This window comes from Eumetopias jubatus, unplaced genomic scaffold (assembly GCF_037043125.1).
Source record: "Eumetopias jubatus isolate StellerSeaLion01/CBP00866 unplaced genomic scaffold, mEumJub1_p1.0 scaffold_16, whole genome shotgun sequence".
NCBI lineage: Eukaryota > Metazoa > Chordata > Mammalia > Carnivora > Otariidae > Eumetopias > Eumetopias jubatus.
The window spans coordinates 66,358,593-66,381,587 of record NW_028274822.1 but is presented as its reverse complement, the minus strand read 5'-3'; the positions used below and the strand labels follow the sequence as shown (position 1 = coordinate 66,381,587).

At 56.9% G+C, this 22,995-nt stretch overlaps 1 protein-coding gene across 3 annotated transcripts; it reads left to right on the top strand.

Annotated features, from left to right (window-relative positions):
- Nucleotides 1-301: 301 nt before the first annotated feature.
- On the top strand, nt 302-22,376 carry SMPD4 (sphingomyelin phosphodiesterase 4). Of its 3 annotated transcripts, XM_028094932.2 has the most exons (20): nt 302-453; nt 2,556-2,639; nt 4,277-4,363; nt 4,964-5,106; nt 5,257-5,332; nt 5,893-6,001; nt 6,109-6,161; nt 6,599-6,750; nt 8,598-8,730; nt 10,959-11,030; nt 14,138-14,224; nt 16,705-16,850; nt 17,592-17,682; nt 18,302-18,402; nt 18,846-19,009; nt 19,448-19,653; nt 20,001-20,234; nt 20,469-20,600; nt 20,728-20,856; nt 20,951-22,376. In XM_028094932.2, the coding sequence occupies exons 1-20, from the start codon at nt 379-381 to the stop codon at nt 21,278-21,280; spliced, it is 2,604 nt and encodes an 867-aa protein (XP_027950733.1). In that variant the 5' UTR covers nt 302-378; the 3' UTR covers nt 21,281-22,376. The 3 variants fall into 3 exon arrangements, with proteins under 3 accessions (XP_027950733.1, XP_027950734.1, XP_027950735.1); XM_028094933.2 differs by lacking the exon at nt 2,556-2,639; XM_028094934.2 differs by lacking the exon at nt 14,138-14,224.
- Nucleotides 22,377-22,995: the final 619 nt, after the last annotated feature.

The window sequence follows — 22,995 nt, the reverse complement described above, 5'->3', positions numbered from 1 at the left end:
AGACTGCATTGGTCATTCTCACTTGGGCAGCAGCCCCAGCGCAGTGCCTGGCATATAGTAGGCGCTCAATAAAGGCCTGTCAGAAGAAGGTCATTGCAGCGTACAATTATTCTGCGCCCGTTCCCCATTAGGGGGCGCGCCTCCAGGACCCTACTAAACATTCTCTTTATGCGCACGCGCGCTTCTTACAGTTCCTACAGTCCAAGAACTCAGGGTTAAGGGACGCTGCTGCCCCCACTGCGCACGCGCCTTCAGAGATGTAACCCATAAACCCGGCCGGCCTTCACTTTGCGCACGCGCCTTTTGAGATATTTGCGGGCCGAGTTGGTGGTGTGTTTCCCGCCAGGCCAGGGGAGGCGTGACGCCAGGCGCAGCTTGATGACGACATTTCGGTGCCGGGTAGCCGAATGGCGGTCTTCGTCCCTTAGGCGAGCGACTTCATGGGTCCCACAGGTGAGTGTTGGGAGCCGTGTGCGGGACGGTCTTATGTCCCCCCGAACCTCCGCCGAAGCCATCTCCGTTCCTGAACGAGCCAGGCCTCGGGCCGGGCGTTGGTGTGTGTGCCCCTTGTCTGGCCGGCCGGCTGGGAAACCGAGGGCCCGGCTGCGCCTTCATGCCATCCTCTCGCGCGCCTCGCACACCCCGTCCTGGTGGGTGCCCGGTTTACGTTCGTTGAACGAGTTGGCGGAAGGAGAGATTCGAGTTGAAGTTGGGCCTTAGGCTCAACAAGCTGTGTGGGAGGAAGAGCTGGGTGTGGATTCTCACCCGACTCATCTTCCCTGTGTGGGCCGACCTTCCTGAGCCTCAGTTTCTTCATCTGTAATATGGAGATCCCGGTGCTCACTTCACAGGGCAGTTGTGAGCAGCAAATGGGAGCATTCTCTGCTTCTCAGAGCGCAGCCAGAGGGAGGCCTTGGCAGTAATGTGATTTGCTTGGCATGATTGGCGTTGCTACTCTGAGAAGAAACCTCAAAAGATCCGAAGGACCCACTGAAGAAAGTGGCTGTAAAGTGGCGGATGAAGGGAACACTTGGTGTACATAGTGGAGAAGGGTGTGATGGAGGAGCCTGGCTGGGGTAGGATTAGAGAACAGGGCCTTAGGAGACACTGCCCTCTCTCGGAAAGACTCTTTGCTTTGGCGCCTCTGGGTCTCAGTCCTGAGCTGATGCCAGTGCAGGCTTCCTCTGAACAAGGAGGTACTTCCACCTCATCATCTCTAAAGCTTTGCCCTTTGCAAACAGGCCAGGATTTTATGCTGCTTTGGTTATTTTGCTTTGGTCATTTTAATCACAGTGGTTCAGGACTGAGGCCTTTGAGGTCTTCCTTAAAACTGAATTTGATAGCTAGTGTCATGCAGAGAATTGAAAAAACCCTGGAGGTGTTTCTATTGTCAAGAGGCAGGGATTCACATCTCCTCTCAACTCCTCCACTGCCTCACAGCTTCCTTGCGCCTAGTCTTTCCTCATCCACACACACTTCTGTTTGCCACCTCAGCACCCTTACTCATGCTGTGGGCAGAGCTGTGCCAGGAAGGCATCGTCAGTGGGACTAGGCAGGCTCCCTTTCTGTTCAGTCCACATCTGGCTATTTTCAGTTTCCGACCTGGGTGGAGAGAGAGAGAGGAATCTAGAGAGTTGCTCCTGATTTTCTGATGGCTTGTTCAAAAGCTCCCTCGGCTGAGCTTGCTCATCCCCTCCATTCATTCCATTCATTCTCATAGAGCACAGGTGACATACCTGTCTCTCTGGAAGATGTGTTCAGAGGTCTGTGTATTAGGATCTTGGCTCTGCCATTTACCAGCCAAGTGAGGGCAAGTGCTTATCTCCTCTCTGCTTCCACTTCTTTTTATCTGTATTGACCTCACAGGATTGTTGTGAGGATATATGTTTTCTATTTTTCCTTAACAAACTTAGCAGCTTAAAACTGCATCCACTTATTATTTCAGAGTTTATAGTCCAGAAGTCTACGCAGGCTCCAGTGGGTTCTCTGCTTAGGATATCACAAGACTGAAATCAAGGTGTTGGTTGGCTTTGTTCTTACCTAGAAGCCCTCGGAAAGAATCTTTTTCCAAGTTTATTCAAGTTGCTGGCAGAATCCAGTTCCTTCGGGTTGTAGAACTAAGGTCCCCGTTTCCTTACTGGCCGGCAGCTGGAACTGCTCTGTATCTTATGGTCCGCCCCCTTGAGACTTCAGTCATATCTGCAAAATTCCTTCATAATACCTAGATGAGCATTTGATTGAATACCCAAGGATAGGAATCTTGGAGGGCTATCTTTAAAATTCTGCCTACCCCTGAGGATTAAATGAGGAGCTATACAGAGGGTCCTTAGAAGCAGGCACCCAGCAAGTGCTGTACAAGCGTTACCAAGGATTCGCCACTGCACACTTGGCTCTGAAGCTGGCCATTGCAGACTGCATCAGACCGGCATTTCTATAAAACGTGGAATTCGGCAGTGCAGAGTGTATTGAATTATACAAATACTCCCCTGGGCGTTGTAAGGCAATATAATCCGCTGTGTGGCAGATGTTGAGATGTCGCCTTTGTTTTTTCACAGTGGTTTCCTAAGACGGCCGTTGTCAGCGGCCCCCAGGAGGCTGCTATGGCGTTCCCTCACCTGCAGCAGCCCAGCTTTCTGCTGGTAAGTACCAGCTGCCTGTGGGAATGTCAGCATGATGATTGGTCTACAGCTCAGGGACTTGCGAGTTCTTTCCCCTGACCTGAACTTTCTGTTGGGGTGTTTTTTTTCCCCCCTCAAAGATTTTATTTATTTATTTATTTGCCAGAGAGAGAGAGAGGGAGAGTATAAGCGGGGGGAGTGGCAGGCAGAGGGAGAAGCAGGCTTCTTGCTAAGCAAGGAGCCCGATGTGGGACTCGATCCCAGGACCCTGAGATCACGACCTGAGCCGAAGGTAGACGCTTAACCATCTGAGCCACCCAGGTGCCCCTCTGCTGGGGTTTTTTTGAGGGCATGTGAAGGAAGTTGGCCTGGGGGTTAGAATCCTTAGACTTGACCCTGGCCCCTTCCGGTGTAGGACATTGGGTTTACTTGAACCCCTGAGCCCTGGTTTTCTCATCTACAAGATGAGTTTCTCACCTACAAGGTAAGTTGATTCAAATCCATTTTCACTACTTTTGAAAGGATATACATCAGAATTTCCACATCTTGTATATCTTTACACACTTCCCGGGGTATTCTAATAATCGTAACTGTCATCATTGGAAATTGGCAGGACTGCACTCTCAGTATTAAACATGACGCCGGGAAATTACATGTGAGGCAGATAGCCATGGTGTGAGGATTCTTTATTTCAGTTCCCAGAAGATACTTTTTGTAAACGTTTATTCAGAAGGACATCCTTCCTTGGTGCCCCTTCTAGAGCCAACACATGCGGTGCTACTGGCATTCAGTGGGTAGAGGCCAGGCATGCAGGGAACCTTCCCACAGTGCGTGGCTGCAACAGCCCAGATCTTTATCTCTGCTTGAGACACCACCCTCATTTGGAGGTGGCTGAGGCCTTAGATAGCCTTGGGCAAAGCCCTCTTGGTTCAAATTCTGGCATTTCCTCCTGATCTTAATCCACACCCCACGACCTTGGGTAGATTTCCTTCATTCTTGTCTTGAATGTTCCCTGGCTTATCCATCGCCTTCATGATTAGTGTCGACATTTGGTTAAAGCCATCTGTCATTTCTAGCCTGCCTTGTTTCTTGAGGTAATGAATTCATTTGGCTCGTTATCTCCTGAACAGAGGAGAGCTTGGTTAAGAGGGCTTCTGCTGTCTCCCTTGTTTTGTTGGGCATCCTCACTGATGATCACAGTGGTGTCATCACGGGTGGTCATCACAGGGAAATTTTCAGTTCGTGTGTATACACTCAGGGAGTACTCTGTGGTCTGTGAGGGGTGCCCCACACAATAAGGGTCCTCTTCTGGCTGCGGGGCTGACCCTGGAGCTGACCCCCTGCTCTGGATTGGGTGGAAGTCACTTCTGTCGTGAAAATGTGTAGTACCCTGCCGTAACTGGGGATGCCTGACAGAGGGTGCAGGGAAGAAGCCTGAGAGTTGGCTGTCTGGAGAGCAAAGGACCCCCGCCTCTCCTAGTTGCATCCTTTAGGCCACTGACACACGCATGACCTGATGCACGAGATGCTGGGGAGCCATGCCCATGGCGTGTCTGACTCCTACCTATCACTTGGGTTTCTGTTTTGATTTGAGCCAGAAAACAGCTGCCAGGTAAATATGCTCATGATTTTTTTTTTTGGTTTGTTCTATCTTCTAGGCTAGCCTGAAAGCTGACTCTATAAATAAGCCCTTTGCACAGCGGTGCCAAGACTTGGTTAAAGTCATAGAAGATTTTCCAGCAAAGGTACAGTTCTGCTCGCATCTCTTTAGGGCATGTCTCACATAGTCTTTGAAAAACATTCTCACAGCCCCTGATTCCCAACTCTGAGCACTGCCCTGCAAAGAGGCCTGACCTAGTATCGGACACATTTATGGACACATTTAAACATGTCAACATGTAAACCAGGGGTTCTCAGCCACAGGTGCTTCTGTCCTGCATGGGACACTTGGCGATGTCTAGAGACATTTTTGGCTGTCACACAGGAGAGGGTGTTACAGGCATCGAGTAGGTAGAGGCCAGTGATGCTGGTAACTTTCCCAAATTGCACAGGACAATCCAACCCAACAAAGACGTGTCCAGCCCAAAAGATTGAGAAACCCTGGTTTTCACACTGAAAATATATATTTTATTTAAGCCATACCCAGAATTATCAAGTAGTAAGTGTAGCCCAGGAAGCCAGCCTGGACAAAGATTCTCACCCTGGAAATTTCCAGTTCATGTGTACACACTCAGTGAAGGAGGTGGACAACTTGGGGTGTAGCGCTGGACTGGGCAGGAGGCCCCCATGGCACACAGCCCAGCAATGGGCACTGGTCAAAGCCATCCCCCCAAACACCGTTTCAGGAGCTGCATGCCATCTTCCCATGGCTGGTGGAGAGCATTTTTGGCAGCCTGGACGGTGTCCTTGTCGGCTGGAACCTCCGCTACTTACAGGGACGCATGAGTCCTGTGGAATACAGCATTGCGATGGAATTTCTAGACCCTGGGTAGGTAGGTTTGTCACCTGAGAGGGGCTGGATGTTTCCTCATGGTGATCGCATTCTTAAAGCACTATATTTCTCAAAGTTAAGAAACAGTCAAAGCAAGATGGTTTACAGTTCATTGCTTTGTTTTTGTTGATTTAATTTCATGTTCAGTGGCCCAATGATGAAGTTGGTTTATAAGCTTCAGGCTGAAGATTATAAGTTTGACTTTCCTGTCTCCTACCTGCCTGTAAGTAAGCCGTGGGGTGAGCGTCGTGCTCAGGGCAGAGCGCCCTGCACAGCAGCTGCGGTGGTGGGTGCTGGGCAGGGCTTGGGGGCTGCAGCCATGGGCAAGAGAACGCCATGGTGTCTGCTCAGGGTCCAGGAGGCATCATTCCCAACTCTGCTCATGGAGAAGGCACTATGTGACCTGGTTTGTTCCTGGCTGAGTGGCAGGCAGGGCTGTGTGACCAGTTGCTCTGTTTTTCTGAGTTTCCAGTCCTTCAGTGGTAAATTGAGGGGTGATTTGCTTGGTGGATATCGGAAGCAAAGGAGATGGGGGAGCCTGAAGCCCTTGACGAGGCTCAGAAACACACAGCTGCTGCCCTTGCTGTTTGGGGATCTTCCTGAGGATAGTGTGAGCGATTCTGAGTGGAGGCCCTCTTGCTCCAGCGCTACCCAGAGGACAGCAGTGCTCCCCCAGGCAGGGTCCGTGTGCTGGTCGCCTCCGCAGCAGCCCTTCCCAAAGGCTGCACCGCACGGGGGCACCCTGCGGAGCCTGCCCACAAACCCAACTCCCTGTCTCCACAGGGCCCTGTGAAGGCGTCCATCCAGGAGCGTGTGCTCCCTGACAGCCCTCTGTACCACAACAAGGTCCAGTTCCCCCCGACGGGGGGCCTCGGCCTGAACTTGGCCCTCAGTATCCTTTGTCAGCCCCGCGGGGCTGGGGAGGCCATGGGGGGCCGGGACACAGTGCTGGGGGTGGCCCAGTAGCCCTGCCCGTTTGCCCCCTGACGCTGCCATCAGATCCGTTCGAGTACTACATGTTCTTCTTTGCTTTGAGCCTCATCACTCAAAAGGTACAGGAGGGGTGCCCCTGAGCAGCTTTTTACCAAAACCCCTGTGGAGGGTGCGGGCTGTGGCCTAGGACTTTCTTTATCGTCCATGTCTTTTCGAATTTCTCTGGCTTGCCCTCTGCATCCTCTTCCAGCCTTTGCTGCTCAAGCCATCCTCACTCAGGATGACAGGCCGGTGGGCACACTTGACCTGGGCACCCCGAGTGGTAGTTGGGGGGCTTCCTGTGGGAAGGGGTTGCATGCTAAAAAGGACTCTGGGATCTAGTCAGGCCCCCTGTGGTGGGAACTTGTCTCCCGGTACTACCCTGGGTGCTTGTGGTCAGGCCCCTGGGATGTGGCCCATGTCCCAGAGCTCGTTGATTTGAGCCCTGAGGCTGCTGGGGTCTGCAGCCAGGGGACGGCACACAGAGCCACACACCAATGCGGATTTGCTTTTCCAGCCACTCCCTGGGGCTCTCCACATACGAACTTCAGACTGTGCCTATTTCATCCTCGTGGACAGGTACCTGTCATGGTTCCTGCCCACAGAAGGCAGTGTGCTCCCCCCGCTCTCCTCCAGTCCCGGGGGGCCCAGCCCCTCACCAGCTCCCAGGTAAGGCTCTCTGGCTGCCCTGGCTCTTGGCCTAGGGCGGCCCATCCCTGCAGCTAGCCTGTAAAGTCTGGCCCTTCCACAGGGGAGTGGCCTGGGCAGTGGGCATTGCTCACAGGGACAGTAGTGCCACTCTTTGTCCCGGGTGCCCCAATGTTTCTTAGGCCTGAGATCCCCCAACCCCAGCTGCCCTGGCACAGACCGGAGGGCGGGGGTGAGGAGGATGTCTGGGCCTGGGTTTGCAGTGAGCAGGTCCTGTGGCCCCATGGACAAGGCCTGGCTTTGGTTTGGGAGTGGGCTGTGTTCTGCCCATAGCAGCCCTCCCTACATGTGGCATCCAAGTCCCACACAGAAGCGGTGGCGGGGGTTTCAGAGTGATGTTACCAGAGCTGATCGGTCGCACTGGGCAGGTGGTGCTGGAGGGAAAGGGCCTGTAGGCAGGCCACAGCAGGGCTGATGTGAGGAGGAGTAAGAGCAGGAGGAATCTGTGTAGGCTGCCGGACGAGGTCTTGGCCTGAGCCAGAGGTCCTGGGGTATAGAGCCTTTTGTGCCAATCCAGGCAGGCTGGGCTGTGGCTAGACCGTGCAGGAAGGGAGTGTGCAGCCAGCCTCAGCCTGAGGGTGAACTGAGGCCTTTAGCCAGGGGCCGATTGGCCGCCTCTCCCCAGGAGACACTTGTGACCCGGGAACTGCCCCCCATGTTCCTCACCCTCCTCAACCTTGCTGGTGCACCTTCTTCCCTGGGAGGTGGGGTCTTTCCTGCTGGCACAGGAATGCCCCCGAGGAAAGGGGATTGAAAGGAGGAGGTGGGGGCGTGCAAGTGGGGAGAGGCTGCACAGACATTGGTAATGCTATGGCCGAGAAGGACCCGGGCTGGCCAGCTTCACGCCCTGTCAGAGGCAGGTTTCAGGTGCCAGGCTGTTTTCCGGGCCCAGTTGTGTTGGCTTATTTTAACCTAGAATTTCAGACTTAAAACTTGCCATGAATAACAAAAAACTTGCATAGATCCTTCTTCTGCCTTTCTGAATTGTTTTATTCTGTTTATCTGTACATGTTTTTTCCAGGCCATTTGAGTAGGTTATAGACACAACACCTGCTATTTTTTAATGTTTTGGAGTGTATTTCCTAAAAGCAAGTGCCTTCTCCTACACAGCCACTGCACTTTTATCTGAATCAGGAAATCGGTATCACTGCCAAGCCACCGTCTCATCCTCAGACCCCACTCGGGCTGCCCTAGCTACCCCACTAACGTCTGCCACCTGGCTGGGATCCAGCGCAGGCTCACTCGCTGCGTGCAGTTACCTCTGGTCCCCCTTCAGTGCGGAACAGTCCCTCCGGCTTCCCATCTTTCCTGACCTTGATGCTTTGGACTGGTGCAGCCCAGGGGTGTGCAGAATGCCCTTATCGCGAGTTCTCTGGTGTTTCCTAGCGATTAGGCCCAGCGGCCATGGAGTCTGTGTGCTGGTGACATTGTCTTGATCACTGGGCCAGGGGGGTGTTGGCTAGGTTTTCCTACTGTAAAATTAAATGGGTACTTTGTGCCAAGTTAATTAGCAAGAGGGATTTGTTGGGAAGATACATTGAGACTATGTAATTATCAGTGGTGTTAGTGTCTCTTGATTATCGCCAGCCAAATCAGTTTTTAATAGGATGGTTGCCTAAGGGTGGTTGTGTGCTTTCATCCCTTACGTTGACCAGTGCACGCTCTGCACTAGGGAGGTGGATTTGGGGGCCGTCCTGTGATTCAGCAGGTGGTAGTGGGTACAGTTGCCACCGATGTTCCCATTCATATTGCCCCTGGTTGTGCCGGCAGGACCCCCTAACGGAGGCCTGTTTCTGTGTGTCCCTCAGGACGCCAGCCATGCCCTTCGCTTCCTATGGCCTCCACCACACCAGCCTCCTGAAGCGACACATCTCTCATCAGACGTCTGTGAACGCAGACCCTGCATCCCATGAGATCTGGAGGTCTGAAACTCTACTCCAGGTGAGAGTGAGGAAACCCTTCTCGTCTTCTGTTTCAAAATAAACTGCCCGATCACCTTCCGCCCCAGGGGGCAGAGGCCTAAACACTGCCCTCAGCCTGAGAGTGCTTCTAAATTGTTGGTGTTCTCCTGCTGTGACGTGCCCACCTGTCTAACCTGGATGTCATTGGCAGTGCTGTTCATCCCAGGATTCACTGTGGGGTTTTGTCTCGTGGTGGTATGAGTGCTGCTCAGTTTCCACTGGACCCGTGTGCGTGCAGGCTTGCCCCACACCGCACGTCTCCGACCTGCTCCCACAATGCTGGAAAGGTTTCCTGTGATCCTCCTCATTTGGGTGGATATTGAGCCCCTGCCCCAGTAGTGTTTTTATAACACTGGCCAGAAAAGGCTTACAAAGCCTCTAACCTTGCTTGGCTGGCAGCCCCTATCCCTTCCGGGTTGGGGGATCCACATGGGAGGTGGTAGGGCCCCTTGTCTGCCCTCGTGCAGGCTCCAGCCTCTCATGCAGGCTTGGGCTGGCTCCCTCCCAGGCCAGGCTGTCTCTCCAAATGCACCTTGGAGAGGTTCAGCTGGTTCTCGACGCCGGGGCGGAATTGGTAGCCACGAGCATCACTTACTGACAGCCTGACACATGGATAAGATGGGGTTCTGTCCCTCCTGCCTCGTACATAACTCTTGGTGTATGGGCTGCTGCACTTTCAGCGGTCTCCGTGTCGCTGTTGAGACCGCACCGGGAGATTGGATGGCTGGACTCAGCCTCCCTGTTCGCAGAGGGGCCCTGGTGCTTCAGGTGCCCCCAGCTAATGTGGATTCTGGGCTGTGCCAGCGCATGAGGAGGGCCTGTGGCCAGGACATGGGCTTATGGGGCAGAAATGCTGGAGGGTTGTTTTCTGGACCAGAACGCTAATGCTCACTCTTTTTTTTTAATTATTGAGGAAAAAATTTCTTTGAATTGAGGTAAAATACACATAACATAAAGTTTACCATCAAAGTATGCAGTTGAGTAGAATTACATATATTCATGTTGTTGGGGAAGGAATCTCCAGAACTTCCTCATCTTGTAAAACAAACTGTACCCATTAAACAGAAGTTTCCCATACCCCCTCCTCCCAGCCCCCGGCCCCCTCCATTCTGCTTCCTGCGGCTATGATTTTGACTCCTGTAGGATCTCAGAAGCAGAATCATATGGTAATTAATGCTTTTTGTGACTGACTTGTTTTGTGTAGCAGAGCGCCGTCAAGGTTCATCCATGTGGTAGTACGTTGCCAAGTTTTTTTTAAGTCTCAATAATACTGTGTCGTATGGATCTACCACTTCCTGTGTTTCCACTCATCTGTGGATGGCCACTGGGTTGCTCGCATGTTTTAGCTATTGTGAATAGTTCTGTTATGAACACGGATGTACAAAAATCTCTTAGATACTCTGATTTCAATTCTTTTGGGTATATACCCTGAAGCGGAACTGCTGGATCGTGTGGTAGTTCTGCTTAATGCTCTTGAGGAAGCACCGTACTGTGTTCCTTGGCGGTTGCACCGTCAAACGTTCCCACCAGGGGACCAGGGGTGCATGGCCGTGCCGACGCCCATGATGTTCTGGTTTTGATGAGAGCCCGCCTAATGGATGTGAGGTGGTGTCTCCCGGTGGTTTTGATTTGCACTTCCCTCATGGTTGGTGATGTTGAGCATCTTTTTGTGTCCTTATTGGCCATTTGTATGTCGTCGGGTGAAATATCTGTTCAAGTCCGTTGCCCATTTTTGAATTGAGTGGCTTTATTTATTTGTGGTTGGATTGGTTGTAGGAGTTGTCTATGTATTCTGGATATCCATTCCTCCTCACATACATGATTTGGAAATACTTTCCCCCATCCTGTGGGTGGCTTTTTTCACTCTGGATAGTGACTTCTATATGCAAAATTTTTTTAATTTTCATGAAGTCCGATTGATCTCTTTTCTTTTGTTGCCTGTGCTTTTCGAGTCTTAGCTAAGAAATCGTGGCCAAATCCAATGTCATAAAGCTTTGTCCTCACGCTTTTTTCTAAGAGTTTTATAGTTTTAGCTCTTACGTGTAGGTCTCTGATCCGTTTTGAGTTATTTATTGTTTCTGGTGGAAGTTCATCGTTTTGCGTGCAGATACCCAGCTTTTCCAGCACTGTTTGTTGAAAAGAACTGCCCTTTGAATGGTCACAACACCGTAGGTGCAAATCATTTGACCACCCGATGCTCTCTTGCAGGTTTTTGTGGAAATGTGGCTTCATCATTATTCCTTGGAGATGTACCAAAAAATGCAGTCCCCTCACGCCAAGGTATGTTGCCGAACATTTTCGTCCCTGTCTGCTCTGGCCCGGGTGTCCCTAGTCCACCTGCTACTTCTTGTCCTTAGTCTCAGCTAGTTTTCAAGGGCTAGATGGTGGGAGGCAGAAACTCACCACCACCCCTTACTCCAGTGCTGGACAGCAGGTGGGTTTGGTTCTGTGGTGGACTTCCATGGTGAGGGCTGGAGGCCTGTCCTCTCTGGGGTCCTCCCCTTGCTACTTCCAGAGCCCCCTCCCTGGCAGCCGGAATGGATGAGGTTGTGGCACTGTGGGGGGGGCAGGAGAGTCACGGATGCCTCTGGGAGTCACAGCCGGGTCTGTCCCCTCTACTGTCACAGCGCCTCCTGCTTTCCTGCTGAGGTGGCATCCGGCAGCCCTCGCTCCCCTGGGTGCCCAAGCTGCCCCCGCGGGGGCCGGCTGCCCCGTGGACTCGTCAGGGTAGAACGGCTCTGTCTGCTTAATAAGAGGCAGGGCGGGCACCTAGGTTCACACTCCATGAAACAGCCTGAAACACGCGAACCGGGGCCCTGCTGGGGGCAGCCTCAGCCTGTGACCCATTGCGCCATCCGTGGCTTCTGTGCGCTTCTGGGCTGCCTCTTAGATGTTGCTTTTGTTGATGCCAGACAGAATGCTTGAGAGATTCCTTAAGAATTAAGACTCCCTGGGCCTGAAATTTGTATGGGTGCCCTGTAACCTTCCCTCTGCGATTGCAGCATGGAGCAATTCTTTTCCCGCTGCAGAGTCTCGGCAACCAGCTCTGCTTCCCTGCTCTCTGCTGAGTACTGGTTTGGGGAGCACCCCCAACTGCTGCTCTCTTAAAGTGCAGTGCAGAGTACCTCAAATCTCTGTCCTTGGCACCACATGGGACGGAGGGGAAGCCGGGACTCCTTGGGCCCCTCGCGTCACTGAGGACCCGCGCTGCCACTCCTGCTTCCAGAGTGGACTTGCATGTTCCTGGCTGGTGCACGGTGGTCAGGGGGCCGGGCTTCCGCCTTGGGTCCTGAGGGGCTCACTCAGCCGCTGTGCATGTGGCTTGGTCTTGCAGAGGCAGAGGCTGCTTTGCTGCATCACCTTCCTGGCTCTTCCTTCTGTCTTCTGAGCTAGTGCGGGCACGCTCGCTGTAATCTTTAGCAGACCTGCCAGTCACAAAGGTCCTCTAGGCTGGCTGTCACCTGGGAGGAGTGGCGGGCCGGACGTGCTGGGGCAGGGGGGCCTTCCCCTTCTTCCCCACGTTTGCTTCCTCTTGGCCAGACCAGAGGGCAGGTGAGAGCTGCTCAGAGTGGCTGGTATTGGGGGACAACTGGGAAACCCCCACCAGGCATCCGGAGAGGGTTTGTGGTCTTTTGTTGTTTGTTTGGGTTTTTTTTTTTTTTTGCCTCCTGCTGAGGCTGACAACAAAACCTTAGTAAACCTGGTGTGTGGGAAGTGGAGAAAGCCAGCTGCGGAGGTCTCTTCCTTCTGAGGCTCCGTACTATCTACCCAGGCCTGTGCTGTGCCGTGTGGGATTCTGGCCTTGGGGTCACTGTTTCCTGACGTTAGAGATGCAGGAAGTGCAGCTCTGAGAGGTCCCGCAGTGCTTCCATGCCTAGCCTGGGTCCAGAGTGGATGCCTGCTCCATAGAGCCTGGGCCTCTCCTCCACCCCAGCTTACTGAGGAGGGCTTCTGGAAAGGCAGTTGGTCGCTGAAGTCCGCACACTCCTGCAGGCCGCTGTGGGGCCTGCCCGGTGTTCCTGTAGACTGGGCAGGTCCCCAGCAGGGAACCGTGGGCTCCCCGATTCCCACTGAGCTGCGGCTAAGCCCGGGGTCTGGCCCAGAGGAAGACCTTGAAGGGCAGACCCCTCCTTACTGTGCTCCTTCCTGCCCTTGCTCTTCGTGTCTCTGGTTGCGCCTGTCTCCTCAAGGCCTGGCGCACGCATGCTGACCTCTCCTGCACGCAGCATGGTACTCAGTGGGAGGCGTGGCCCTCACCGGGCAGGACGTGTGCCAGGGCCGGCTCTGGGCTGTGCTTGGCTGAAGGGGGACTGCTTTAGCGGGCCTTGTCACTGCAGGCGGGGAGGGCAGACGGTGGGTTGGGAGTGGACAGCTTTGCCAACTCAGCTGTCGTCGCCCATGTCCCAGGCTGTCCCAGCCTCAGGGTTCTAGCTGCCTCTGGGTGTGTGTGGCCATGGACAGATTCTCGGGGACCTGTTGGGACTAGTGAAGGGCTCTGTGTGTCCGGAGTTAGGGAGTTCTGATGAGGTGGGAGAGATGGATCTCTCAGAATTCGAAACCATGAGTGTTTGCGCCACCTGTAACGATTTCCGGAATGTGGGGTGTGGAGGGCGTCAGCCCTCGTGGGCTGAGCCTTGCTCGCCTCCGTGCCACCCTGGGAATCAGCCCCCACAGAGAGAACCATTCAGGAGGGGCCACTGATTGGATCTTTGATACCTAGGAAGTGACCACATCATATATCAATTTGGTAAATTTCTTTTTGGGACAACCCAGGGAAGTCCAATAAATGACGTATTTTTTTTTTTCCTGAGCAGAGAGGTCTCCATTAGGAATGGGCTCCTCAGAAGTTTCTTTTCTGAGCCTCGGGGCCTTTAGGGCCTTGGTGGCTGGCATGTGTCCCAGCAAGGCCCCCGGGGTCCTGGCGGGGTGCAGCATGCACGTGCCGCACACACGGGGGTCGGGGAGGGCAGGACCCTCTGGCAGGAAAGTGAGTCAGGCCGACTTCAGGGAGCTGGAGGGACCTTCAGGCCCAGTGACGTGGAGGAGGCTGCCCAAGTGACCTCGAGCATCCGTCTCTGCCTGGCAGGTGGAGGAGCGGCCCTCAGGCCTGGCTCTGGTCTGCCCACCAGGCAGGGCCCCTTTGGGCTGCTGAGAGGGTGGCGTCCCGCTGGCCTGAGGCTGCGGGGCTCTGATGGTGTGGATTGTCACTGATGTGCTTTTGTTTTGTTTTTGTTTTTTGTTTCTCTCCTCACTTCTGGGCTCATTTTTGTCTTTCTCTCCCTGCTGTCCCCTTCCCGGTCTCTCCCCTCCTGTCCCCTGCCCTGCCCTCTGCCCTGCCCTCTGCCCTCCCCGCCTCTTCTCGGCTTCTCTGTTTTGTTGTCTCTCAGCTGGAGGTTCTGCACTACCGACTCAGTGTGTCCAGCGCCCCCCACAGCCCCGCCCAGCCCAGCCTCCAGGCCCTCCACGCCTACCAAGTACTGGCTGCTCTCCTATTGTTCCGTTTCACCCCTGCCCTGTGGTGTGAGCCATGGAGCGCATGGCAGTGCAGTGGTAAAGCGAGGGGCCTGCCGGGGGCCGGCTGGGGTGACTCAGACCAGTTCCAGACAGAGCAAGGCCAGTGTGTGTTGGGGATGGTGGCGAGTGGCCATCTTTGGCCTGCCTTGGCCCTCAGCTTGGCAGATTAGCCCAGGTTTGGGGGGTGGGGCCACCAGATTGGCCTGGCCGAGCCCCAGGCCAACCAGAGTTCGCATGCTCTAGGGAGTTGGTGGCTTCTGTGCTTGGCCCTGGTCGGAGGAGTGGAAATAGTGCGGCCTTTGCAGCGGCCCTCCCCATTGCAGTGCAGGCCTGGCGCTCAGGACCTAACTGAGCATAGGGACACCCCGCGGCTCATGGTGGTGCGGCTCTGCCGACCCCAAGCCTCTGTGAGGCCAAGGGGCGGGGAGGAAAGGGCTCGGCCCCCCCGCCTGGAGAGGCTGTCGATTCCTGAGCACACCAGGCCCTGGCCTCTTGTGGACTTGGGCGCTCCTCTAGAGGCGGGCAAGAGTGGGTGAGAGCCTCGTGGAGACGGGTCTGCTTTAGGCAGGGACCACCGGTGTGGGCGGGTTTGAGGTTGATAGGTGGGGTTCGGACCTGCAGGCTGTTTCAGGGCTGATGGAGTCTGGTAGCTCACGATTCACGAGGTGACCACCACGATGTCTGGGCAGAAAGCATGCGTCTAGATCCATGCTCAAGGCCAGGGGTCTGTCCAGTTGCCCTCAGTGGGAGCACACAATAACACTTAACCAGATACTTGAACGCAAGATGAGAAATCAGTTTGCTGGGATGGGGTGGTGAGCACACACAGGGTTCCCGCTCAGAAGCAGCAGCTGCTGGGAAGAAGGAAGAGAATGGTCCCGGAAGGGCCGGCAGGGGCGGGCTGAGCACAGAAGCGGGTAGTACTCCATCCTATGTTGGGGAAGGTCTCACCTGGCTCAGAGCAGGATCCCTGGAGAAACGTCCATGGCAGGGGAGGTTGCTTAGCTAAGAGCTGGGCCCAGTAAGAAATGGCCCAGGCTTTGGGAACATGTCCCTAAGGGGCACGAACCTGGAGGAGGCCACGTGCAGCTGTGGCCAGGCTCCCGTGGGGATTTGGCTCGGGGGTGGGGGGGGAGGCGGTCAGAAGAAAGGTTTGGCTTCCCCCAGCGGGAAGATAGCCCGAGGGGCTTCCAGCGTGACGGGAAGGGCCTGTGCGGACGAGGAGGGGGTGCAGTTCTGGTTCAGCGCGGATGCTCTGTCCTCTGTCGCAGAGACAGTGGCGGGGTCGGCAAGGGCCCAGGAATGAGAAAGGGGAAGGCCCCTGGGGGCACAGGGGCTAGATTACAGCCTGGCATCAGTGCCCTCTGAAATTTCGTTATTGTGAAAGTATCTTACACTTTTTTCTGCAAATGATGCAAATTCATCACACAAAGACTTAAACACACAGAGAAGCAGCAGCCGCTCTCACAAAGCCCTGTAGCTCCCTGCGTGGGCACACTGGGCGTGGGGTGCGTTGCCTGGGCCCGTGGAGGTAGATCCGTGGCGGGGCGGCGGCTGGGTGCCTGGGCCGTGCCAGGAGGCATGGCCTCTGCCAGCCGCAACATTGTCGGGATCCGGACTAGGCTTCTGAAAGCTCCTCCGTCGAGTCTGTGGAGGCCCCAGGGGCCTGGGGCTGGTGACTGTGGGGAGAGGAGTATGCCTGGGCACCCCAGAGCTGGCAGGTATCTGGGGCCTGCTGGTGCCATCCTCTGCCAGTCAGGGGACCACCCTGTTCTCCGTCATGGCACAGCCAGCAGGCAGGCTGTCCTCTCAGGTCTGAGTTTTAAAGAGCCTACTTGGTGAATCGGAACTTCAGCTCACCAGATTGAGAGTGCTCTTGTCTTGGGGGTCGTGCTGACCACAGGTCCGTTAGCAATAGAAGGGCCACCCTGGGCCGAGTCCCCAGCTGGCGGGTCTAGGACGGGGAGTCGTCGGGGTTGCAGTGGGAGAAGGAACTGGGGAATGTTTCTGCCTGAAAAGGGAAGCCAGGGGCCCCAGGGAGCTGTCTCCACACACCTGGGAGGCAGGCAGGAGACCCGGAGTCTAGATCTGGGGGGCGGGGGGCTGGGGATGCCGCCTACCTCGCCCCCTGCTGCTCCTCTCGCTGGCCAGAAGGTGGGGCCCCCTGAGGACTTGGATGGGCAGCAGAGACCCAAGTCAGCCACAGAGGGTACAAAAGGGTTTGAAGCCCACAGTGAAGCCCTTCGCAGGTGTGTTGCCTGGGCCTGCAGGTGCTCTTAGCAGGTCTCGGGGCCAGCGAATGAGGTGCGGGGAGGGCCCTGGGGGTGGCCCACGCGTCCTGTGGGGGAGAAGCGGTTCTGGGCGGGATATGGCCAGACCTGGGGGCCCCACCCCAGACTGGCCTGGGTCCTGACGCTGCCCCCCCCCCCCACAACGTTAGGAGTCGTTCACGCCCACCGAGGAGCACGTGCTGGTGGTGCGCCTGCTGTTAAAGCATCTGCACGCCTTTTCCAACAGCCTGAAGCCCGAGCAGGTCTCTCCCTCCGCCCACTCCCACGCCACCAGCCCCCTGGAGGAGTTCAAACGGTGGGTACAGGGCCGTGTGCAGGGCTCCCGTGCCCCTGGCTGCCGCTGCCTCGTCCTGCACACAGGTTGCCCGCAGTGACCTGTCCCTGGGGTGTGAGGGGATGGCCTGTGAGGCCTCTGCAGGGTGGGGCAGGTGGGACATCACCGTGGGTTTATCTCCCCACCCCCACTCAGGGCTCTCGTTCGAGGCCTGCCCTCTTTGGTAGAAAGAGCCAGACTGGCCAGAGAGGCCTCATCTTGCTGCCCTGTCTTGTCCCCTCCTCCCCAGTAGTGGGCAAAGTGGGAGCTCTACAGTGACCACATTCCTCGGAACGCCCAGGAAAGCCCGTGAGCTGGGAGCCCCTTCGCCGCAAAGTGGCTCATTTGTGACTGGAGACTGAGCTCTGTGCTGCGCCCTCCCCCCCCTTCCCTTCTGCTCCTCCCTCCCTCTGTCAGAAGAGCCGGGATGGTGGTCTGATTCCTAGGCTGACTGGGGCCAGCAGAGCAGGTGACTTGTGTCTGGAGAGCCAAGCAGAGGTGGTCACAGGAGCCTCACTAGATCATCCACATGTGTGCTGTGTGACCTTGGGACATTACCTAACCTCTCTGAACTTTGGTTTCTTTTTCTGAAAAATGGGCCGAAAGTAGGAGACCTTACTTCCAGGGAGTGCCCCCCCGCTCGCCCTGGCAGAGCTGGCCCTTGCAAACGGGAGACACTGGGCTCGCCTATGAGGGGACCCTCTCCCCTCCTCTCCCCTGCAGGGCCGCCGTCCCGAGGTTTGTCCAACAGAAGCTCTACCTCTTCCTGCAGCACTGCTTCGGCCACTGGCCCCTGGATGCATCGTTCAGAGCTGTGAGTGTCAGCCCCATCTCGCCGCCCTTGCCCTGTGTGTGCCCCAGGAGGGAGGTCCCGGGGGGTGAACGCAGGAGGGATCAGCTGTTACTGCCAAGGCCTGGTGAGGAGGCCTTGGGGGCTCACGTTCTGCTCGTTTGAATTTCCAGAGCCACCGCTCAGGTACAGAAAAACTCTGTGCGCCCTGACTTTGACCCCAGGTGTCCATGCCGGGTGGGTTCCCAGCCTCACCGAGCTGTACCTGACCCGTTCATTGGGGGGAAGCACTCCATGTTCCGTGTTTCTGGAGGGCCTCGATGTCACAGGGGCTAGTACTAATGTAGTGTTGTGTGTCAGCTACGTGCACGTTAAAAAATCGTTCTAACCAAATAAAAAAATAAACATCGTGGGAAGGTGTGTGGAGTTCCCTCCTGGGCCCTCCGAGGGCAGCGGGTGGGAAGAGGCCAGAACCTGGTGGCACCCCCAGGGGAAGTCCCACAGTTAGACTCATCCCTGCTCACCCGAGCTGCCTCCCGGGAGCTGGGCTCCAGGCCGCCCAAGGATTTGGCCCCAAACCCCGGCCCCACAGCCTTACCAGAGTGCCGGCTGCAAGGTCCTCAGCACACACGTGTCTCACCAGGTCCTGGAGATGTGGCTGAGCTACCTGCAGCCCTGGAGGTATGCACCCGAGAAGCAGGCTCAGACCAGTGACTGCCAGCCCCGGTGTGTGTCGGAGAGATGGTGAGCCCTGGCACGCTGTCCTCCTGGCAGCGGGGGGGGGGGGGCCTCTTCGGGTGGGACAGGCCACCCCCTCCTTGAGCCCTGACTGGGCTGTGTTGCCTGGGCCCCGGGGTTGGTCTCCCGCAGAAACAGCTGGTGGCTCTCCCCTCTGCGCTATCCCCTTGCTGTTCTTGTCCGCTCAGGGGTCCATTCACACCCACCCCCAAACTGCCCCTCAACCCCCGCCACCCTTCTTCACTAGTGCTCTGCCATAGAGGCCTTGTCTTCTTGGGAAGGGCCTCATCCTGGGGAGGACTATGTCATCCACAGGAGACCTGGTTCTCCCCCGCCTCCCTGGTCCCTCAGCCACCAGGAGGTCATGGCTAGGGAGAGTCTGGAAGCCAAGGAAGGGGGGTGGGGCGCAGTGGGAGGTGTGGCCCCTGATGCAGCGCCTGGGTCCCCAGGGCGCCCTTTGTGCAGGAGAACCTGCTCATGTACACCAAGCTCTTCGTGGGCTTTCTGAGCCGCGCGCTCCGCACCGACCTGGTCAGCCCCAAGAACGCACTCATGGTGTTCCGAGTGGCCAAAGTCTTTGCCCAGCCCAACCTGGCTGAAATGATCCAGAAAGGTAAGCCCTTCGCGAGAGGGGGGCGGTACGTAGAGAGGGACCCACGGGCCCTGCGTGTGCCTCACAGGCTTGCGGCGGCCTGGCCAAGGTGGCGTGGGGGCTCCTGGTGCGCAGTGGCCGGGGGGCAGGTCTGAGGCCCGGCATGCCGGGCGGGAGGTGTGGGGGTATCAGAGGGAGAGGAGGCAGAGTGCAGGGTTCCATCTCCCTGGTGACTCGGTGGTGGCGTCAGAAAGCAGTCTTGGTTCCAGTCAGGTCTTAGGTGGCTCTTTCGGGCGTTAGCTTCTCTGGCTTTCGTTTGTGAACGTCGGCCTTCCCGTGGAGACTGGTGGGGACTGCAGGGGCCTCGGGAGCCTCCACGGGCGCTCAGGAAGCCTGCCGGTGGTGACGGGTTGTTGGGTGCCGTGGAAGCTGAAGCCAGACTCGTGTTGTGCTCTCCAGGGGAGCAGCTGTTCCTGGAGCCCGAGCTCGTCATCCCACACCGCCAGCACCGACTCTTCACGGCGCCCCCCTTCACCGGCAGCTTCCTGTCCACGTGGCCACCGGCCGTCACCGACACCTCCTTCAAGGTGAAGAGCCACGTCTACAGCCTGGAGGGCCAGGACTGCAAGTACACCCCGATGTTTGGGCCCGAGGTCCGGACGCTGGTGAGTTGCAGCTCCCCCGGGCCACACGGCCGTCCGGAGGCTGTGGGAACTGCAGGGGGGCGGGTGGCGCACACGCCTTGCGGCGGGGAGCTAAGGTTGGGTGTCACCTGGACGCTGCTCGGCTCCTACCCTTTTTTTTTCACTGAGGTCTTAATTTTTTTCTGATACTAAAGGCAACATTTGTTGGAAAGCTTTCACATTTAGAATATGCACGTCTTAGTCTTAAAAACTTCTTGGCCCATCCCGGCCTGCCGGGGGCTGCCCCAGGGCCACCTGCCAGTCTCCTGGTGGCCGGGTGGCACGAAGCGGCCCACCGGAGCTGGCTGACTGGCCCGCGCGCCCCGCAGGTCTTGCGCCTGGCTCAGCTCATCACGCAGGCCAAGCAGACCGCCAAGTCCATCTCCGACCAGTGTGGGGAGAGCACGCCGGGCCGCCCCTTTCTGTCGTGGCTGGGCTTCTGCTCCACAGACACGAACGGCTGCTACCCAGCCAACGACCTGGACGAGATGGGGCAGGACAGTGTCCGCAAGACAGACGAGTACCTAGAGAAGGCCCTGGAGTACCTGTGCCAGATGTTCCGAGTACGAGCCGTGGGGGCCGTTCCCTCCCTGGTGTCTGCCCCCCGCGCCCCCTCCCCACTGTGGGAGCCTGTGGGAGGTGTAGCCTGTACCAGCGGTGTCCTGTCTGGGTCCCCTCGCGGTCGCTGTTCGAGGCCCAGGGCTGAAGCCCCATCTCCTCCCTTCACCCGGAAAGTGAAAGCAGGAAGCAGCGCAGCTTCCCCAGAGCCTTTCCCCCCCACCCCCACCCCCCAACAGCTCAGCGAGGCCCAGCTCGCCCAGCTCACGCTCGCCTTGGGGACAACGCAAGATGAGAACGGGAAGAAGCAGCTTCCAGACTGCATCGTGGGAGAGGATGGGCTCATCCTCACGCCCCTAGGCCGGTACCAGGTAAGGTCCAGGTCCAGGAGGGCTCCTCCCATCCCCCGTCGTCTTGGACGCGTCTACACAGGTGTGTTTGCGGGCCTGCCCGCTCGGCCGGGGCTCCCCTGGGGCTCGCCTCTCATCCTGCTTCTAGATCATCAATGGGCTGCGGAGGTTTGACATCGAGTACCAGGGGGACTTGGAGCTGCAGCCCATCCGGAGCTACGAGATCGCCAGCCTGGTCCGCATGCTCTTCCGTCTGTCGTCCGCCATCAACCACAGGGTGAGTGCCGGGGGGCGGGTGGCCCTCGGGGAGAGGCTGGGTGAGCGTGCGGCCCTGCCCGTGCCCACTGCCCGTACCTCTGTCTGCGCCCCAGTTTGCAGGCCGGATGGCAGCCCTGTGTTCCCGGGCCGACTTCCTCGGCAGCTTTTGCCGCTACCACCTCATGGAGCCTGGGCTGACGGGCAGGCACCTGCTGAGCCCCGTGGCGCGGGGGTCCACAGTCAGCCGGGCCCGGGGCCCGAGGCTCAGCCTGCGCTTCCTGGGCAGCTACCGGACACTGCTTTCGCTGCTTCTGGCCTTCTTCGTGGCCTCCCTGTTCTGTGTCGGGCCCCTGGCCTGTGCCCTGCTCCTCGTGCTGGGCTACCTTCTCTACGCTGTGGCCATGACGCTGCTGACCGAGCGGAGCAAGCTGCATCAGCTCTGACCTCGGCCCAGCGCTGCCCTGGCCCAGCCAGCAAGAGGGCCATGCGGCCCCTCTCTTGAGCCTGGGGCTACCTCTGAGTGACGGGGCATTTTCCTGCAGCCACAGAGGCGTGCGTAAGAGAAGCTAAAACAGGAGGCGTGTGGTCCAGGCTTGGCAAGGACGAGCATGGCATCCACGGGACTGTTAGTCTCACAGGACAGCCCTGGACCCGTCCGCTTGCTCCTCTCTGCTTCCCTTGTCCCCGGGCCCTGCAGTGACATGGCTCTCGAGGCCTTTCTCTCCTCTGACCATCCTGGGTCGAGCTGTGTGAAGCTTGGGAGGCAGTGCTCCCCAGGTGGGGCCTCGCTGTTCGTCAGGTTGGCAGAGTGGTGCGAGTCTCCTCTCCCTGGCGACAGCAGGACAGTAGCTCAGCCTCTGGTTCCAGAGAAGAATCCAAAACCCTGGAGTTTCCTGAGAAAGTTAGAGGGTGGTTCTCTGGTTCCTAACCTCCCATCACATTTGGCAAAGTGAAGGTCATTCTCCACGCGGTCCCGGCAATTCCGAGGCTGGGCCATACAATTCCACTCTGTAGGAGAACAGATCCTCCGGGAGCACAGATGCTCAGTGGGATGGTGCTTCACCTCTGGCTCCCTCCCCGTCCCCAAGCCATTAAGCACGTTGCTTGGTGGTGGCCCAGCCTCACTGCCTCGTTGGGATAGGCACTCATACTCTGTGGGCGGAGGGGACGCGGCCAGGAGTTGGGCATCGTCTGGGCTGCAACCAAAGATGGTCACAGGCATTGTTTGTATCTTCAGTAAAACGAGGTGCAAAGGCCCTAACTTTGTGATGACGTTTAAACGTTCAGTTACGCGTTCACGGTCAGAAGTCCTCCCCGCAGGGTCTCAGGCACCTTCGTTCATCCGGGTGACGCACCAGGGAAAACCTCTCAACAGCCATTTTAAACCAAGCCTTTGTTTCTGTTTTTAAGTTTTCAAATTTTACATGTCGAGTTTTGTATTTCCATGTAAACTCAGAATAATGGCCTTCTGGGACCTGTGACCAAACATCAAGTTTGTAACCAACCACAGATCTGAATAAAACCTGTTTTGGCTCCTGAGTCTTCTGGTGCTGGGGCTCAGCCCCCAGCACAGTCGCCTTTACGGTTCCCCCAGATGGTTGGGGATGGCAGCGACCAGGGAGGTGTCACAGCCCCTGCCCAGAGGGACGGCAGGTTGGTTTGTTTACAGCGGCAACAGACCAAGGCAGATGGAAGCGGTGAAGTGGCCGTAATGACAGGGCAGCTCCTGGGAACTCCAGAAGCCAGGCCCAAGCTGAGTCGAAGCTGGGAGAACCTTGCCTTCCATTCGGCTTATCGGAGTTCACCTTGATACAAAAAGCAACGCTGGAATGTGAGTCCAATTTTCTGTGGCTTCTGGAAGCTCGGAGGGTTGTGTGTGCCGCTGGGAACTGAAGTGCACCCCCACCAGCCCCACGTGAGCACCTTGTTTAGGGTGCTTAGCCAGGTGCCAGTGTCCCATGTTCCCCTGTCCCTAGACAGGATGGTTGCTTTTGTCAGATTGATGGAAATAAGATGACATTATTTCTACAAGTTCAGTGGTAACAGATGAGTGGCTTTTGTCCCCAGACTCGTTAGGGGATGTGAGCACACAGAGATGATGGTCCGGGGTCCCCCGTCAGTGGCACCGTCTGCCCACGAGTCCTCCTTCCCAGATTCC